This window comes from Spea bombifrons, chromosome 12 (genome assembly GCF_027358695.1).
Source record: "Spea bombifrons isolate aSpeBom1 chromosome 12, aSpeBom1.2.pri, whole genome shotgun sequence".
In the NCBI taxonomy this organism is placed as follows: domain Eukaryota; kingdom Metazoa; phylum Chordata; class Amphibia; order Anura; family Pelobatidae; genus Spea; species Spea bombifrons.
The window spans coordinates 27745819-27763699 of NC_071098.1; the positions used below are offsets into that span (position 1 = coordinate 27745819).

The 17881-nt window shown below is 43.3% G+C and overlaps 2 protein-coding genes across 2 annotated transcripts; both read right to left on the reverse strand.

Moving 5' to 3' along the window:
• Window positions 1-1417: 1417 nt before the first annotated feature.
• APOE (apolipoprotein E) lies at window positions 1418-5929 on the reverse strand. Its single transcript, XM_053452711.1, has 3 exons — window positions 5755-5929; window positions 4552-4702; window positions 1418-2790 (listed from the first exon to the last, which is right to left on the reverse strand). The coding sequence occupies exons 1-3, from the start codon at window positions 5795-5797 to the stop codon at window positions 2154-2156; spliced, it is 831 nt and encodes a 276-aa protein (XP_053308686.1). The 5' UTR covers window positions 5798-5929; the 3' UTR covers window positions 1418-2153.
• Window positions 5930-9774: 3845 nt separating this feature from the next.
• On the reverse strand, window positions 9775-15195 carry TOMM40 (translocase of outer mitochondrial membrane 40). The gene is made up of 10 exons (XM_053452710.1): window positions 15075-15195; window positions 12934-13138; window positions 12625-12692; window positions 12227-12319; window positions 11918-12019; window positions 11638-11743; window positions 11263-11385; window positions 11100-11176; window positions 10835-10937; window positions 9775-10618 (listed from the first exon to the last, which is right to left on the reverse strand). The coding sequence occupies exons 2-10, from the start codon at window positions 13130-13132 to the stop codon at window positions 10479-10481; spliced, it is 1011 nt and encodes a 336-aa protein (XP_053308685.1). The 5' UTR covers window positions 13133-13138; window positions 15075-15195; the 3' UTR covers window positions 9775-10478.
• Between the last annotated feature and the right edge of the window lie 2686 nt (window positions 15196-17881).

The following is a 17881-nucleotide window of genomic DNA, read 5'->3' on the forward strand; positions in this document are numbered from 1 at the left end:
TTTAACCTGTCGTAACCTCTATCACGGCCTCAGACGCTGCTTCCTCTACACGGGCCTTCTATCTCTCTCTATTTACACACATATATATACACCATATGGACAAAAGTATTGGGACACCTGACCGTTACACCAACTGGGACTCTGACGACATCACATTCTAGATACATAGACATTAATATGAAGTTGGTGCCCCCATTGCAGCTATAACAGCTTCCACTGTTCTGGGAAGGCTTTCCACAAAATTTTGGGGAGTTTCTGTGGGAATTTTTGGTTGGCTGAGTTTGGGAAGGAAGAACTTGGCCGTCCTGACCTCAACCCCTCAAACCGTTGGGGTGAACTGAAACAGAGATTACAAGCCGGGCGTCTCGTCCAACATCAGGGCCTGACCTCACAAACGCTCTACTGGATGAACGGTCAAAAATTCCCAAAGAACCTCCCCAAAATCCTGTCTTCCTACTCTGTATCATCCCCATGTATATACTTAGAGGAAATGGTTCCTACAACTTGCCGTGGTTTATGTGAGGTCACCTCTATTTACTTGTGAAAGGTCTTGCAAGGCAAGTGAATGCCGCATGAACCCGCGTGTCCTGATCAGTTTTTCTATGAACAAATCCTTAAGATTCCTTAAGTAAGCATTTTCTTTCCTACTACAAAGAGAAATAAAAGAAAATAATTGCTGAAACATTGATTAAAAGTAATAAAATAACTAATAAAATAACTAATTAAAGACTAATAAAATAATAAAACAGCCCACGAAAGCTGTTTGTGGGACCTAAAGAATAGCTGCTGTTACCACCTAAGGTAAGCCTAGGGTGTTGAGCCATTCAAGAGTAGACATCAACATAAAACACTTAAGGAACACACGGGCTGCTTTTCAGCTCATCTTGACATCCTGTGGATTTTGGGAGCGAGACCTGAGCCAAGGTCTAGATCCTTAAACACCGTCTTCATTCGTGATCAGGAAGGGAGAAGAGCTGGGCCAGAAGTTGGGGTGGCTGGGAAAAGTGGGGCAGGAATTCACTTCAATTTGATTATAAAGGGGGCCCCGAGTAGGACACGAACCTCTTCCCTTCCACCTACATGTTTGTAGACCCTAATGACCCACCATCAGCTGTTGATAACTTTTATAAAAACCTTGTCACCAGTACAATTATACACCAGGCTTCTTTATCCACTAAACCGTGAGATGCGTTGAGGAGCCTCAAAGTATTTCAGCCTCCAGTCTCTGGCACACATTAAGAAGAGCCAACCCCAGTCAGCGTCGCCTGTAAGAAGTGTTGGTTGCCCCCCCATTTTCTTGACGTGGATACATTTCTTCAAAACTATCAAATTAAGTATTATCCAGGACTAGAAGATCTGTCACCCCGATCTTATACACCTCCATCTACACTCTTGTTAAAACGACCAGATTGCTCCATTTTGGAGGATACGTTGTCTGTTTATTTTATTGTAAAAGGTAACATTGCATTGAACAACATATATTTAACAGCAGAGAGACAGTGACGGCAGTCTGTATGTATTAACACAAAGGTAAATATATAAAAACAACATGTAAGTCTTATGTATAATAGGTTGCGATATCGGCATTCTATAAGAGCTCCAAGCTGCAGCTTAGGGCAATGTCTTAAAGTTGAACTCTATCGCAGAGATACAAGAACTTGAGTACTCGGGCCGTGTTACGTCTTGCCCGTGGGCTGCTAAAGTGCAGACACAAGCTTCCGCATGCAGGACACATATTTGTGTCTGTCCTTGATGGTAGATAACTATGAGTGACAGATTTGCTGTTCGAACTTGACCTGTCTTCTCGTACTTATTGCTTAGCTTGTAGGCTGTGTTTCCTTTGAGAAGAAGTTGCAAGATGTTTTACTTATTTGTCTACTGCAGATATTTGTAACATATAAGAGAGGATGAGAATGCTTAAAGCTGAAATGTCTTTTCTCTGTAACCTGAGCTTGAAGACCAAGCCACAGCCATGGAGTTGACCTCACTCTTCTGGTCATTGGTATGCCGCGTTCCTCAAATGTATTCATGCTGAGGTCATTAAAGTCAAGAATAAGAGCTATTGCATTGAGCCAGCACCATGCCATTGGGCTGTTGGCTCTCGGTATTGAATGCAGATGTTTCTTGAAGTTATGTTGAGGAATGTCAGAACCTTACTTCTTCTTACCCTTGGGCTGCAGGCTCTTGGCCATAGATTGCAGCTGGTCGCGGAGTTTATCAACGGAGGGGTTGAACCATTTTTTCATCTGGTCCGCTACCTTGTCCATGCTACTTTTAACATCATTAGCAATCTTCTTAACCTTATTTTGCACGTCTTTAGCCACCGACGCAAATTTATCTCTGAGGGCTTTTCCTTGCTCATCCATGGCATCCTTCAGGGACTTAAGGCCCTTCTGGCCTTTCTCCTTCAGGTCTTTCACGTAGGGCTCAACTTTTTTGCGGAGCTTGTCTACTTTTTTTTCCGCGTTCTTGCGGATATCATCCCCATACTGGCTGAACTTTTTCTTCAGATCCTCCCCGTCCTTGCCAAGACGTTTCTTCAGCTTCTTCATGTACGTGCTCGCTTTTCCCTGAATGTCTTCTATGTTCTGGTCAAACATTGAGCGCAGGTCCCCTGCATACTCAATAGCCTTAGACTTTGTATCCTCCATGTCTGTCTTGAGCTTGTCAGCGATGGCCGAGACATCTTCAGTAAAACTCTGTTGTGCGTCCTGAGCCATCGGCCCGACTTTACTCTTTAATTCATCGGCATAATTGCTTATCTCCCCCATGGTATCTTTGATAAGGCCACTGAAAAGCAAATAATAATAGATATTTCAATGAATGTGCAATAGCCAGAGATTTGGGGTGTATCCAAATTTCACACAAGGCTGTTCTTTTGTCTAAATATTTAGGCAACCATGATTGCCGACACAATGTAGTAATGGAGAAATGTCACTTTTAGGAACTTGACATTAATAAGTATAAAAACCACTATCCTGTCTACAACATTTTCCAAAAAATCTGCTACATAAAAAAATAAATAAATAAAATAATCGTCCAATTAGGAAGAGATTAGGTGCATGCTGTCGGGTTCCCAAGATGTATCATTAAAAATATGCTTTAATTTATAGAACCATTAAAAAAAATATTAACTTAATTAAATAATTAAATAACGAGAAGTTTTTTGTAGGCTATGGAGTCTAGAAATGGTTTAATAAAAAAATAAAAAAAAAAGCCATAACTGATTTTTTTAAGGGATTTTTGTTTTTTTTTGTGTAGCGTATATTGTATTAACACAAAACAGATGTGAGATGCAAAAAGAAACGCTTCCGCTACTGTGGACTGTGGGATGGGGTAGATGTTTGTGACATTGAGGAGAGGCAAAATAGCCTTCACTAAACCCCCCCAGGCCACAGAAATGTGAATCCATCTTCGACAAACATGTCTCAACCAGCAAATTCTTATAACGTGAACATTCCATGTACGGCTGTTTTTTATGTGAAAGTGCTGAGCGGAGTTTTAAGTCTCTGTGTCCTGCGGGGCACGAAGATGAGAAAGGAGCTGGTCTCCACATGTGGAAGAACGTTCCCTGATCTTGAAAGAATTAGGTGGGTCAGAAAGTTCTCTGGTTTCGCAACTGGGTCAGATCACGGGGGGGGGGAAACAAACAATTCCTTTCATTTTTAAAAGGAAAACATCAGCCACTATTGTTTATTTTGAACTAGTGGGGGTTTGGGCTGTTCTAGAAAACAAATCAAAGTGCGTAGGGGATTTTGGAACTGATCGTACCGAGGTAAGGTAACAAGGTCAAAACTAGATCTGTTACAGAGGGAGGTGGTACGGGGCATTGTTGGTTGAAGACTATTGGTGGAATGAAGACCACAATGGTCCTTGTAAAACATTTTTCAATGTGGCTGCCAGGGGAAGGTTGGACCTTTATTTTGATTGTATACCCAGCAGGTCTGGACAGGGCACATTGAGTAAATTCTCCACCAAATGTTAGTGGTCAACTTAGCTAGACCTTCCTCCAGCTTAATCCTTCTTCTCCCCAATGGCTCCCAACCCAGATAATATTTAATCTGACATTATTTGAGTGTTTGAGGTTGTAAGGAAGTGGTTGATGGAGCAATACGAGGAGTTATGGAGGAATAAGGTAACTAATATATTAACGCTTATGAGTAAGTAGTATTGGATGAAGACGGCAGGCATTTAGATGGCGGTATATAATGGTTCTTGCATAGGTGCTGGTAAAGGTATATATGCAGTAATACTGGCGTGTCACGGTAGTTCCTAGATATAGGTTTTGTAACAACCGAAAGCCCATCTTTAATCTAAATGGGGTCACTGACACCAGTATCACAGACTGCCCCATCAGCTACTGAGCAGAACCCATAACATTCACGTTCCTACACTTAAGATACCAGTTAAATATTTATTTCCCATAACTAAACGAAGTATTGCTGAACTTTTCACACCTCCTGGGATCCAAAAAAGGGTTAATTATGACTTTCTCACTCCAGATCCTAAAGTTGTCCCTCTGTGATACTCAGTTTATGTCTCTGTACTCACTCCAGTCCTTTGCCAAACCCGGAGTCTCTCATATGTGTCTTGGCCTCATCCGCTGCCTCCTCCATCTTGCTGATCGTCTGCCAGAAGCTGTCGAGGGCCGTCTCCCATTTTGCTTTGGGTGCATCTTTGAAAAGAGACCTGGCCTGGGTTCCTTTAGAAAGAAAAGGATGGTGGTTACTCCAGCATTATACTGCCTGTTCACTACCAAGATCAACCACATCCTAATAAAATACTTGAATCTGATCTGATACCCTATTAGAGATAGAAACATGAATATTACCCCACTAATCCTTATTCCACCCCAGAGTAACACACAGGTTAACCCATTGCAACCCTCATAACACTATCTGGATTATCCTACAAATATAATGCTAGTAAACCTCCTGCTGTCACTGTTGACTACCATGTCTCCACAAATACCCCAAATACCGGTTCCTCCAAAATAAACTTTCCACTTGGAGCATGTTTTGGAACTTTTCCACCAATCAATACAATAGGGTCCTAAAATGCATGGGTCTCCAAGTCTTAAGACCACCATGTATTAAGGTCTATTGGGGAACTTCATAATGACTTCTTACCCTTCTCTTATACAGCCCAACATCTTAGATTTCAATTTTCATACACCTGACGCTATCCTTATAGTCTATATTATACGCCTATTATTGCATATAAGTCCTCCCTTGACACCAATAGCCTCTGCTTCCTACCTCTCTACAAGATTATACCTTCCTGTTTGTATATTTAGAGTTTGCACCCTCTCCTACATGGACCATCAGTAGAGACTCTCTACTGAAGTTCCACCAAGATGCAAGCTTCAGCAAAGCTTTAACAAGTCTCGCCTCAAACAAACTCTATACACCCCAATACACGCATATTCCATATACACGGCTCTATACACACAGGCTTTCACCACATACATTACATATAATTGAATACATGCATAGGGATAGTGCCTAATAAACCTGGAGCTCCACCATGGATGGCCCCACCACATAATTCATTCCCTAAATCTTAAATGATCCCATATGGATTTGTGGCCGAGCTAAACTAATAAACTATTAACTTATTGTAACATGTAAAAGACTATTAAACATATATATATTTTGCATATAATTCTACTTTTCTGATAATGGTCTTGAAGACAGCTGTCCCATCGTCAAGAACCTTAATGCTCCTCAACACCATATCTGTTGAGGTTATTACCTGCCAGGAGCCCAAGCGTTAACAACAGGACCGTCAACTTCATAATTCGTCCTTATTTTGCTCTGAAAGAGAGAAATCCAATCAGTTCTGCATGAGATATAACTTTAGAATCGTTAGAGTTATCTGCCAACCCAATCTGTTCTGTGTCTTCTGACAGCAGACGACGCCTGCCCATCACTCACCTTCCCTATGAATGTGGAATCTCGTCGCTCCTGTCTCTTTATATAAGCTGCATGCGATGAGCTGCAAGGGTCTCGGCTCCTTCACCTTGAGGCTGGAGGCAGACACATAAGCAGCGATTGGTTGGAAGGGGCAAAGTCTACTGAACGAGCTTTCTTGTCTCCTAGTTAACCCATAAAATGCTGGGAAGTGAAAGGTCACAGATAGATGGATATGTCTTTAGAAATCCAAGATATCAGATGATGCACAACTTCCAGTCTGGTTACAAATGTAAATAAGTCACATTCTCAAGTATTGAGACATCAGCACATTGCGTCTCACGATGCAAAATGAAACAAAGTAGAATAAAGTCTCCAGTTCACAAGCTCCAGAACAGTGAAATATAAATGATAGCCACTTGGTAGCCACCATAATGCTAGAATTAAGAAACAGTATGACTGGTGCCTTAAACCAGTGACTTCACAATCAGACTTTTCATACAACTCTTTTTGTAAGAAAAGTGAAGTTTTGAGACTTCGGGTGTTGCGGTTGCTGCTAGTTGGCAGTACCTGGACTAGGCATCAGGCCCGAGCCTAGGGTCCTTGTTGCCTGGGTGCAATCATTTTTTTGTCGCCTCCAGGTGGGTACGGCTATATTGCTAACTCCCCATTTTCTGTGGCAACCACTCCACCTATTTGGGCCCCCAACTTCACCAAGTAACATGTCACTCGCTTTCAACAGTGCCAGATTTTGCCCCCAAACAACTTACCAGTGCCATTTTGTAACTCAAACATTTAATCAGTGCCATCTTTGTGTCCAAACGTTGAATCAGTGCCATCTCTGTCCCCAAACAGCCTGTCAGTGCCATCTTTGCAATCAAAGCTTTGCCACTAAACAGCTTGTCAGCGTAAATTGTACAATGTAACAGACACAGATGCTGGTACAGCATCACTCCCATCATTATATAGTGATTAAGACACTAACAGGGCTACATTGTAAATTGTAAAATAGTTCAGTGATCCAGACACAGATTGTGGTACAGCATAACTCCTATCATTATATAGTGATAGAAACACAGTGGTACAGCATGACTCCTATCATTACGAAGTGATCCAGACATAGATGGTGGTACAGCATGGAGAAATCTCACTGATTTTGCTACGTTATACCGGACTGGCCAAGTTCTTCTTTCAGCAGAAGGTAGCTAGGGTTGGACCTTCATGATATATAGGGAAGTCAACTCCAGCTCTCCCAGCTATAATTTGGCGTAGCGTGAATATGAACGCTTTGGTGCAGCGTTTTGTCCCTAAAACATTAGTATTTTGGGTTTTTATGAGTCACTATGGAATTTTCAGATTGAAAGATAGTTAATATACATTAGAATTTTTGTTTACAGCAGGTGACTCCAGCCCTTCTTATGATGACAGCTACTTTTGACTAATGAACCATCGCCTTGGGTACTACAAAAATGAATCGGAGCAAAAACAGGATTAAGCATGTATCGTTAACATTTTATTAATGCTTTGAATGTTTTTGGGGGGGTTTCTTCCCTGATATCATATCGAAGCACCTGGGCTCATCCGGATAAAACAAAGGAACACTATTCATTTAAAATCACTAATCCAGCGAAAACCTTATGCAAAAGAATAATAATATTATTAAAGGCATGTGAGCGCAAACCGTGATCAATCATTTTTAAGGACACAGTATACATATAGAGCTCGGCGTTATGTAGTTTTATTACTCTTGTTTATCAATTTTCTTTGAAAATACAGGATTTACTGAGCGTGTTTTCATATATGTATGGAATTTGCCCTGCAGAGATAATAAGTACACTTGAAGTTGAGACGTGGCAGAGCTTGGCTGATTGATGAGTTTATCAGACAGATCAAACTAAAGGATTGCAGCTTGTAGTTACCCTCACCCAGCGAAGTTACCCACTCACTGGAACACTACCCACTACCCACACAGTACAGCATTCATTCTACTTGCCCATTGTAAATGGGGAAATAGTAATTATTGCGCTCCATGAGCCCATTCATCCAGTAGACCATTGGTGAGGTCAGGCGCTGATGTTGGACGAGATGCCCGGTTTACAATCTCCGTTCCAATTCATCCCAAAGGTGTTCGATGGGGTTGAGATCGGGGCTCTGTGCGGCCGCTCGAGTTCTTCCACCCCAAACTAACTAAACCATGTCTTTATGGAACTAAGGAGCCCAAACCCTAAAAAACAGCCCCAGACCTTTATCCCTCCTCCGCCAAACTTTACAGCAGGCACCATGCATTCCGGTAGGTAGTGTCTCAGATTTCCAGAGAAAACATTTCTACTGCACTAGAGTCCAGTGGCGGTGGCTTTACACCACTTCAGCAGACTCTTGGCATTGTGCACAGTGATCTTTGGTTTGTGTGCCGCTCCTGACATACAGAGCTTGGGCTGATGTCGCTTCCAGAGGCAGTTTGGATCTCGCGGGGGAGCTGTTGTTACTCCAGATGCTTCAACTACACAGTAGTATCACCTACAGTAGACTGGAGCTGATCTAGCAGGAGGAATGAAATATGCGGTTGGCATTGTGTACGTGCGTTCCAGGTTACATGGAGGGCCATCTGTAAACAGATTTGCCGCCATAACAGCTGGATGTTTTGAGAACATGCAGAACATAATATATCACTAAAAGAAAGTCAGGAATTGTTTTTAGTATATCTGAGAATGCCACCGGCAGGCTGTAAAGCAAGGTGGGCTCTGCAAGACTGAGCACGCTCAGTGTACATTGTAAAGCTCGTGTTGCGTGTAATGATAACTCCGAGAGGTATTTACTTCACGGACTGTAGATCTGTGGTTAAAGACTCCAAGACCTACTTTCCAAGACTTTGCTTTGGAGTAAATCCTAATTGAAAGACTGGACAGATAAATCTGCCTCTATCGGCTACGCTCAGATGTTCATTTCATCCCTGTTGAGAAATGAAGTCCCCTTGAGATAGAAGAAGCCTGTCAGGCAAATACATACAGGTGGTTACCAGACTTCTCTTAATGTATACCTCTAAACATACCATTTCCATCCACAGAATATATCCTATTCTAAGTGTAAGGCAGCTCTTGGGGACGCTAGGGACATGTTCACAAATTCTAATGTCTAGCTGGTTCCATCTTGGAGTGATGCACAGGGCCTGCTACGCCTCATCCCGTTATACTTTGTGGGTCCAAGACATTTTATACAGTACTTTCAAATAGAATGCTTCTAGTCTTTAGAATTCTGACCCACCAGGACACAAGTGTTGGTGCCTTCGCATTAGCCAGTTGTTTAAGGTTAATACAGCTTTGCGATTTCTGTGATGTGATAAATAAAACGTATTTAATGGAATTAAGAATTTTGGAATGCAACATTAGAGAGAATAGTCACATGGCTCCTCAGTTTGTGTCATGGGCTTTCCTGATAATTAGTAGGGAGATGTTGGTCATCTTATTACAGCTGGAAAGCCATGGGGTTTCTCTATTACCCAACACAGATATGAAGCACCAACATAAGAGACGTTCTACATTGACAGCTTCATATCCATCACATGCAGCAAAACACAATCGTTCAATGAAATCATCCATATCTATTGTTATCTTATGTAAAAAGTAAACTGATGGAGCAGGACATTCTTATCTGCCGGTAAGTTGGCGATCAGGACCTTCTTTTCCTGAAGACACAATGGGCTGGGACACCAGAAGTGGCATTGATCACCCCCCAAAACACGCATATATAAAAATGGTCTGCATGAATGAATGAAGGGGGAACCATCACACATGTCGAGCTTCGCTTTGGAACTTTCGACACGAAAGAGAACACAAGCAGAACATAACAACACTCCATCCACAAGCCCTGTGCAGAAGTCATTTTATTGATGCTGAATATGCCCAGTCATGACTCTGCTTTGGGCTTCACTTCTGTTTTGTGTAAAAGATCAGTGTTTTGTTTTTTTTATAACTTATAAACATGATTTACATCCACACTCCATATAGAGGGGGCACAAGCAGCAGGACTTAGACCTCCTCTCCCTCAGACAGCAGCACAGGGTCGGAGAGGGCCTAGGTGGGTCCCGGTAAGACCTAACCTAGTGATGGCACTTCTCAAACCCAGAGGGGCATGATCATAACCAGTAAAAGAACGAAGACGCGAATGAAGGAGCACATCGGGGAAAATGATGGAAGAGACAGTCCCAACTCAAAGAACACAGTCTTTCACAAAACATAAAGGATGAGGGTACAGACAGCCACAACAAGAGAGAGACCATGTTGTGGAGGAAACAGAAAGACAGTGCCCACTGAACAGAGACCGTGGAAGGAGAAGAGGAAAAGGCAGTTTCCCCTCCAACCCAGGGACCCAGTATCCATATGACAGATAATCCATTCACTGCCTCCCTACCCACAAAGATAAAACAAACTTTAAAATGTGTGCCTGGCAGGAGTCAGGGGAGGAAGGAGCGAATCTGGAAACCAGGAGTAGAGAAGACGACAAGCAGGTGGAGAGGCCACATGTCTGGGTGGGAAGGGGAGACCACAAGCGCTGTACAGGAGGCCGATGTTAACCGATGGTCAGTCCAAAGCCACACTGGAATTTGTTTTTCTTGTGATTAAGGAAGGCGCCCATGGCAAGCGTTAGAGGTAATGGCGGCAACTTCTTCTCTAATGTGGCCCCCACTATCCAATTACTGTCAACAGAGCCTGGGGATAAAAAATGGAATTGTGGTTAAGACATAATTACAGGAAAAAAAACTATAATATAAACAATTAGCAGAAGGAGGATGAAGACAACAAAAAGGATTAGAGCATTAGGGGCTAACAAACATAATTTGGTGTAATAGGACGCAGATAAGAATGAGCTTTGCAATGGGAATGGGACTGTTGTGCCCCCTTGTGGCTAAAGACTAACTTTTTTACCTTTAAACAGAAGGTTTGCTTTGGGGAGATCCAGCTGATAAGCGAAGGAGACGCTTGTGTCCTGCATCCGACTACTTGCCTCGAACTCCACTCCAACCTGAAGCTGCAGGGAGAAGGCAGAAAATTATTGAGATGAAAAAAGCTTTTCTCATAACAAGTTCTCTCTTCTTGTTGTTCTCTCCCTGAACAAACCAACAACTGAACAAAAGGGGAGGAATAATCATACAGAATAGTTATTTTAATTTGTCCCTTTCGAAAAACGTACTTGTTCGTTGGCTTTATGGTAGTACGTTGCGTGGGCTCCTGCCTGACCGAGAGTTAAAGTCGCGATCCAGTTTGGAGCTGAGAATAACATAAAGCAGTTAGTTGGACATTACAGTAGATTAAGAAGTGGACAAGAAAACAGTCGGTGTACTTGTAATTATTACCTGTATATCTTCCAGCCAAAGACATTACCGTTCCTTCCTCCCCGGGACGCCTGTGATAAACCAGCTCTCCTCCCAATGCCAGATTGGGAGTGATGCTTTGCAGGTAGTGAGCAACCACGATACCTGAAGATAGAGATGACGTACTTTTAGACCCCATTACAGAAGATGACATGAATTCCCTTGAGTAGGACAACAGACTATGCTCTCAAGATCAGGGCCCTCATATCCTTCTGTACCAGAATTTATGTCGTTCATTTCCATTTCCTATTATGTTCTCTTAGTGCTACGGAAACTTTTGGTGCTTCATAAACCCAACTTTTTCTATACCCCAACCATGTATGCCGGCGTAGATATCATGCTCTTAGACCTCCTTACCAGATCCCACCAACACGTCTGGATTTCCTAGCGTGACAGCCGCCGTGAAATCGTCTCCTCTGTATTCCGTGTCAATCTGCCAATTTACAAACTTGGACTGTTGCGTCTGGAAAAAGTAGAGGTACAGAAGACGAGGTAAATGACACGGAAGATCGAGCAGAATGAGAAAAAGGTAGCAAGGAGAACGTCACACGCTCCCAGTGCGTTTTCAGTAGTAAAGAAGCATTGATCTCATACTACATCCTAAAAGGTGGAGGAAGAGGTCAGATGCGGACGTTACCTGCAAAGCAATCTTCGACCGGACGTGTCTGGTGAGCTGATGGATTATTTGTGCATTGAGGCTGCCGTTATTATCCAAATCCCCGACCATAACGGGGAAAGCCTGACAAAAAGACATTGTCACGGTGAGAAGCCACATTTCCCAAATCATGAGTCTAAACGTTCTAGTCGTCATTTGCATATTTGTTGATTGTTATATAGCTGCATAGAATCTCTGCCCATCAGCCAATATTATTACGCAGGTACCACCTTTCATGCTTTCCTATTCATACGCTGCACACATAGGTAATGAGCAGAGCCGAACTCTCACCTCTGTTTGACTTAGCTGCTTTGTCCCTACATACGTCGCTCCGAAGTGATAGTTGGACTCGCCGATGGTACTGAGAGAAATCGTGTGATTCACCTATGGGGCAGAAACAATTAATAAATACAAGATTTCATGCCATAACTCTATAGGCAATTCTGGCCTGCACCGCCAGTGTCATTTCTCACACACTAGGATATGAAGTCACGAGATGACGCAGCAAAAGGACGAGGAGACCCAGCTTGGTATGTGGGTGGTCTGGGTGCATTTACTGGATCATACACATTAATTTAAATATCCACGTTCTGTGCTGCTTTTTCCGTTCAGCTAAGCTTTTTCCATAAGCACTGCGTTTGACATTAGTTGGACGCCATCACTTCAAAGACCTCAGCGTACCCCCTTACCTGGAAGTAGTTGCTCAGGCCCTTGTTTACGGTCAGTTTCACGCCTTCCATTTGCATGGGAAATAATTCTGGAAAAGATAAAAGAAAAAAGTGAGATCAGCAATACACGGTTACTATGCGAGAGACCATTCATCAGACTGACACACAGTAAGGGGCCACAGGATCAAGGCACGAGCCATTCTCGCAGCAGGGACCAAACACAGCGATACGCAAGACTGCTGGAAGAGAAAGAAGCTGCCCGGCCGGGTACAGGGAGAGGGTCTGTCCAGGTAAAGAATGAAGGGCAAAACAAACGCGCGCAGGTCCCACCTTTGCACTTGCGATGACATTCCTCGTAGGTACCGGGATTAGGCAGCCGTTCTTCCTGGGCTTCCTTCTTGTCCGCGGCGGGGGTCAGCCCAGTCACAGGGGGCATTGTGAAGCCTGGCGGAACATTTACTAGACCGGGGTTTGGAGAGGATCCTGATGGAGGGGGTGCAGGAGAACTTGCTGCCATGACATTCCCCATGTTTACCTTCGTGATGAGACAAAACAACACGTAAGGTTAGAAAACATATCCTGCAGCCAGATGGACAACTTATCAACTTTACTGAGACACACGAGAGACGCCTTGCAACTAATACTGATCTACTATTTAGCCGAGGACACAAAAGCCTTAATTATGGGGGTCACCCACCACCTATACGGTGGTCATAGCGGAATACCTGGAGAAAAAAACTTCTCAACTTGCCCAAAACACCTACTTTAATACCAAATTGATCAGCTTTGCCAAACAAGCATATAGCCTTCTAAGGGCAGAAGTTATGATTATTAACATTTTACAGACAAAATATGAAAGAGAAAAATGAAAATAATACATAACTATGACCTATTTCTTTTTTTATACGTAACGGGGGTTGATGTAATGTAGTTTCTTGGCTATAGAAAGAAAATTCTCGGAGAATGAATCGTACCAACGAATAGCCATCGACAATAGAAATTGAAACGCTTTCGAAGTATGTTAGGCACCGGTTGGTTCATGTGGCTCGTCTTCTTTATTACACTTTTTTGGTAAATTAAGTTATTTGGCTTCTAGTACCCCCTATATGTGAATGACACAGCCCTGTAGATCGAGAGAGGGCATTACTATCTGTTATCTCCAGCTGTGGGTCCCACGGCTACCTGTAACGCTGTGCACCATTTAGAAAAGAGTTACCCCCACTCTGTGACGCTCGGCTTGCCCGTTACTACTCCCACCACATCACCTCGGACGCTGCCCTGACTTTCACCCCTCTTATGATCTCTCATCCTGCTTGCAAATGATTATTTCCACAAATCCCTAGTTCATTCGCACTTATCCTTCATTTCTGGCATTCCTGGCTCAAGCTCCCCACTGCAGTTTGCAGACATTGCTTATCTAATCTGCCGCCCCAAACCTTTATCCAAACTCGTGCTGCTCCAAGAACCAAATATAAACTTCTAACGTCATCATGCATTGTCTTCCAGAATTTCATTCTTTTGGAACTTCTCCGGGGCGCGCAGCTCTCCTCCCTTATCTCTCCTCTCTCGCTTTTACAAAGATCCACATCACTGAAGAAAAACTTCCAGGCTCATTTTACTGTAAGTCTCCCTCTCCTTATTTTGTGCATGCGCAGTCATTCAGTGCCCCTCACTGTTCATTCATTGTCACTTGCTGTTCATTCATTCATTAATTAATTCATTGTCTCCATCATTACAGGTGCCCGATACCTACGCAACCCTGGAGGCCGCTGCCGACGCTTCAAGCATCAAGCCAAGTGCCTACATTACGCCAAGCCACGCTGCGGATTATTATTTATTGTTTTGTATAGCACCATCATATTCCGCAGCGCTGTACAAAGGGTGCTGATCAGCATTACAAAGGATATGCTACATTGTTTCTATTAAAACAATTATGTTTATCATTAAGTATTAACAATATTATTCATATTTACATAACAATAATAAACAATACATTTATAATATTTGCACACATTTTTTCCCAGGGTTCATTCACTTGCTTTTTTTTTTTTACCTAAAATACACTCAGATCCTCTATTTTCATTCATTAACAGAAGAATCTTTGGAAACATGTTCCTAAAACTATGCATACGAAGGGGTCTGATGATACGTTACTCATCCCCGTCATTAGAAAGGTAAATAATCACGCATCGGCGCAACTCCGGGGGCCATATTACTAAATTATAGTGCAAAAAGGTGAACGTAAGGCAATCGGTGGGAATCTCCAATCGTCTTCCTTTATAAAGACAATCCTGTATATTTTATAAATGAATAGGGCAGAGGAAATGTACTTTTAATAAATTTTAATAATAATATTCTAATAAACAGCCCATCAGCTCTTATATCACCCCCTTACCCAAGTATGTTCCCCTTACGAGCAGATGCCTCTCTGAGAATTGCCCCCTCTGGGTGCCTTTCCCACCATTACCAACCTTTCCTCATCACCATGCCCATAGAATCTCTTTTTATCAACCCTTTCATTCATTGTCCGCACTGTATATAACCCCCCGCGGGCCACTTCTGGCCCGTGGGCCATTATCTGGCTACCCGGGCCCTATTTAATCCTTCCCGGGCGCCCCTCACCTTTCCTCTCCTCTCTCCTGCGCTCCCTGTGATTTTCACATACAGTCACACACGGTACGGACAGCCTAACCGCACGGCGCGACAGTCCCGGCCATTCCTCGCGGCTATTGGTAGACAAACGCAGCTCCGCCTGTTCTCTAATCGTTCATTGGCGGCTTGCTGCTGTCAATCAGCCGGCTTAGTGTGGCGCTACCTAGCTTGCTAACTGGTTTATCCTGATTGGTTAGTGACACTGCAGCTCTGGTGTGCTATTGGTTAGTGCCAGCGCCGAGGTCGCAGGGCAAGGTCATGTGAGCCGTCCCACAGTTCCACGCGCTACCTGACCTCGGCAGCCATCTTTGGGTTGGTTGTCATGGGGAGAGTGATGTCAGGGTCACTGAGCTTGTCGCAGAATGATGACATTATTGGAACGTGACTGATGGCTGGGGACATATTGAGCGAATAGCAATATTTGTATTTAGTATAGCGCTGCGTGTTCGGCGAATTAATGAACAAATTAACACTTAAGATGCCGCTTTGTGTTAGCATATACTGAATGTCTCTCCTTGGGCCCCAAATCACTCTGTACCTTTTTTCTCTCCTGATGCCCCCTCTTTTTTAGCTTCTCTAAATGTTTGCTGGGTATGAGGGTTCCAGAGCCCTAAAGACCCAATAATGTGCATGGAATGGATGCCTGAGAAGCAATAAATAAGAAAAACATCTATTTAACCACTAAACCTTAAATTGCCCTCCCTGGCCTATGGGTAGTGGCCTTGGGTAATTTTTTATACCAGCCATGGGGCCAGCTGGGGCAAAAATGTGGCACGTAAAACATACAATATTTTGCGTGGACACCACTTCTTCTTGAAGGCTTTAGTGGGCCCCTCTTGTATTGGGGCCCTAGAAGATCCAGCCATCCCCTGAGAGGGAAGGAAACGGCTACCGATGGCTCCTCGTAGGAAGAGTGCCTCACAAGAAAAAGATTGGGTGCCTTGTTGATACTGTGGCCCTAACACGGCAACTAATTCACTTTCTTCGATCCGAATCTCAGAAGCACGATTTACCTCAGGATTCAAGAAAAAAAAATAACCACTTAAGAAGAAATTTTAATTGAATGACTAAAAATTGACATTTCTTGCGGAAAATCTAGATACAGTTGAGGGAACCAACCCAACTTTCCATACCGTGGTTTATGACTCCTAAATCACTATCCTTATGCACTTGTCCGAACTGTCCTGCATTCAGACCGGTTAGTCCTGCCGCACCGTTCACCTAGTATCGGTGGAAAGTTTCCCCGTCCATCATATGTAAAACAGGGTTGGTTCCTTTTACTATAAAAGTTAAAAATTTTGCCTTCAATACTTTCATTGTTGATAAATTCCGTTAAAAGTGAAGTTTTAATTCTATGGTTGGTTTTTTTAGTTAAACAGTTACGTAAACGATAAACATAATTCTTATTGGGGCTTAGTGGCTATCAACAGGTCACAAGGTCTCATGGATTGCTTGTGGTACCTTTTGAGATGGAGATACTTGGTCCTCTCGCCTTAAGGCTGAAGATACAAGAAGCCCGAGGTGCTTCCGAGCCCTCAGAGAAGGCGCATCATGAACTTGTAAGGGGTACATCAAACACCTTTTGTTGGCTAGTAAGCACTCCGTAGACGAAGAGTCAGGACCATTCCTTCATCTTTTATTTTTCTCCACCGATGCGTATGGCTGGATGAGTTTTTATGTCAGGCGACGGCAGGGACCAACGTCACATTGGTTTCTTGGTGGGTTTGGCATTTTGCCCGCAGTCTTTCATTGAAGAGATCGGTGGTTCCCCTCTTAGCCGCAGAGGGAAGGAAGTGTTTGCATTTTTCTTCGAAAATCTCAGAAGAGGAAGACTGGCGGCCATCGGTGGTCCACTGTGACCATAGACACAGAGAAATGTTCTTAAACGTTTCTGTGTTTTTAAGTGATTACGCCTTCAGATGAGAGAAGACAAAGTCAGAAATGCTAAGGTTTATTTGAGTCAATTAGTGGCAAACCACCTTTAAATCCGATGTCTTGAAAGTAAAGGTTTCTTAACCATCTACGGTCCTCAGCCTTTGCATCTGACAGAGACTGAAATCAGGGCCAGTGGTGACTGAGAAGCATTTCCCGTAAGCTTGGCTGGATCGTGCCCAAAAATCACGACCGACCAGGACGTCAGGAGGTATGCTTCGTGTGCGGAGAAGAAGGAGATCTGGATCCAAAATTGTTTTTAAATATACAATCTTTGGCCGATTGTACCAACTAGATGTCAGCTTGGTGCTAAAAAAATAATAATGCCCTGTAACGCGATCTAAACATTTTTCACTTCTCTGGTTATGTGTACCACCCGTGGTGCTCTGGAGATCTAGATGAAATGCCTGTTGGTGCATTTAAAGGACTCTTGTTTGCCCTCGGTGTTTGCAGCATTTACTCAGAGGGCTTCAAGACCGGCAACAGTCTCCTAGCAACCGCGACTCCTAGGTGGCTTTTGACAAAGGGCCAAGTCTTCTGCGCTGAACCTTTCTTCATTGAGCTTCTTCGTAAGACAATTAAATCATAGGACGCTCCGCTCTTCACCCATTTTTTCCTTTAAATGGTGTTTCCCGCTGACGGGAACTCCTCCGACGTCAGCGGGACCGACGTGTGCCGTTGTGGCCGCGTCCCG

Excerpts from the sequence above, each read along its gene's own strand:
- APOE (XM_053452711.1), bottom strand. The coding sequence starts at position 5,797 with ATGAAGTTGACGGTCCTGTTGTTAACGCTTGGGCTCCTGGCAG. Across the intron at positions 4,703-5,754 it reads AACGCTTGGGCTCCTGGCAG|GAACCCAGGCCAGGTCTCTT; the intron begins GTAATAACCTCA and ends TTCTTTCTAAAG. Across the intron at positions 2,791-4,551 it reads GGGTTTGGCAAAGGACTGGA|TGGCCTTATCAAAGATACCA; the intron begins GTGAGTACAGAG and ends TTTGCTTTTCAG.
- TOMM40 (XM_053452710.1), bottom strand. The coding sequence starts at position 13,132 with ATGGGGAATGTCATGGCAGCAAGTTCTCCTGCACCCCCTCCATCAGGA. Across the intron at positions 11,177-11,262 it reads TTTGGCTGGAAGATATACAG|CTCCAAACTGGATCGCGACT; the intron begins GTAATAATTACA and ends TGTTATTCTCAG. Across the intron at positions 10,938-11,099 it reads ACCATAAAGCCAACGAACAA|CTTCAGGTTGGAGTGGAGTT; the intron begins GTACGTTTTTCG and ends TTCTCCCTGCAG.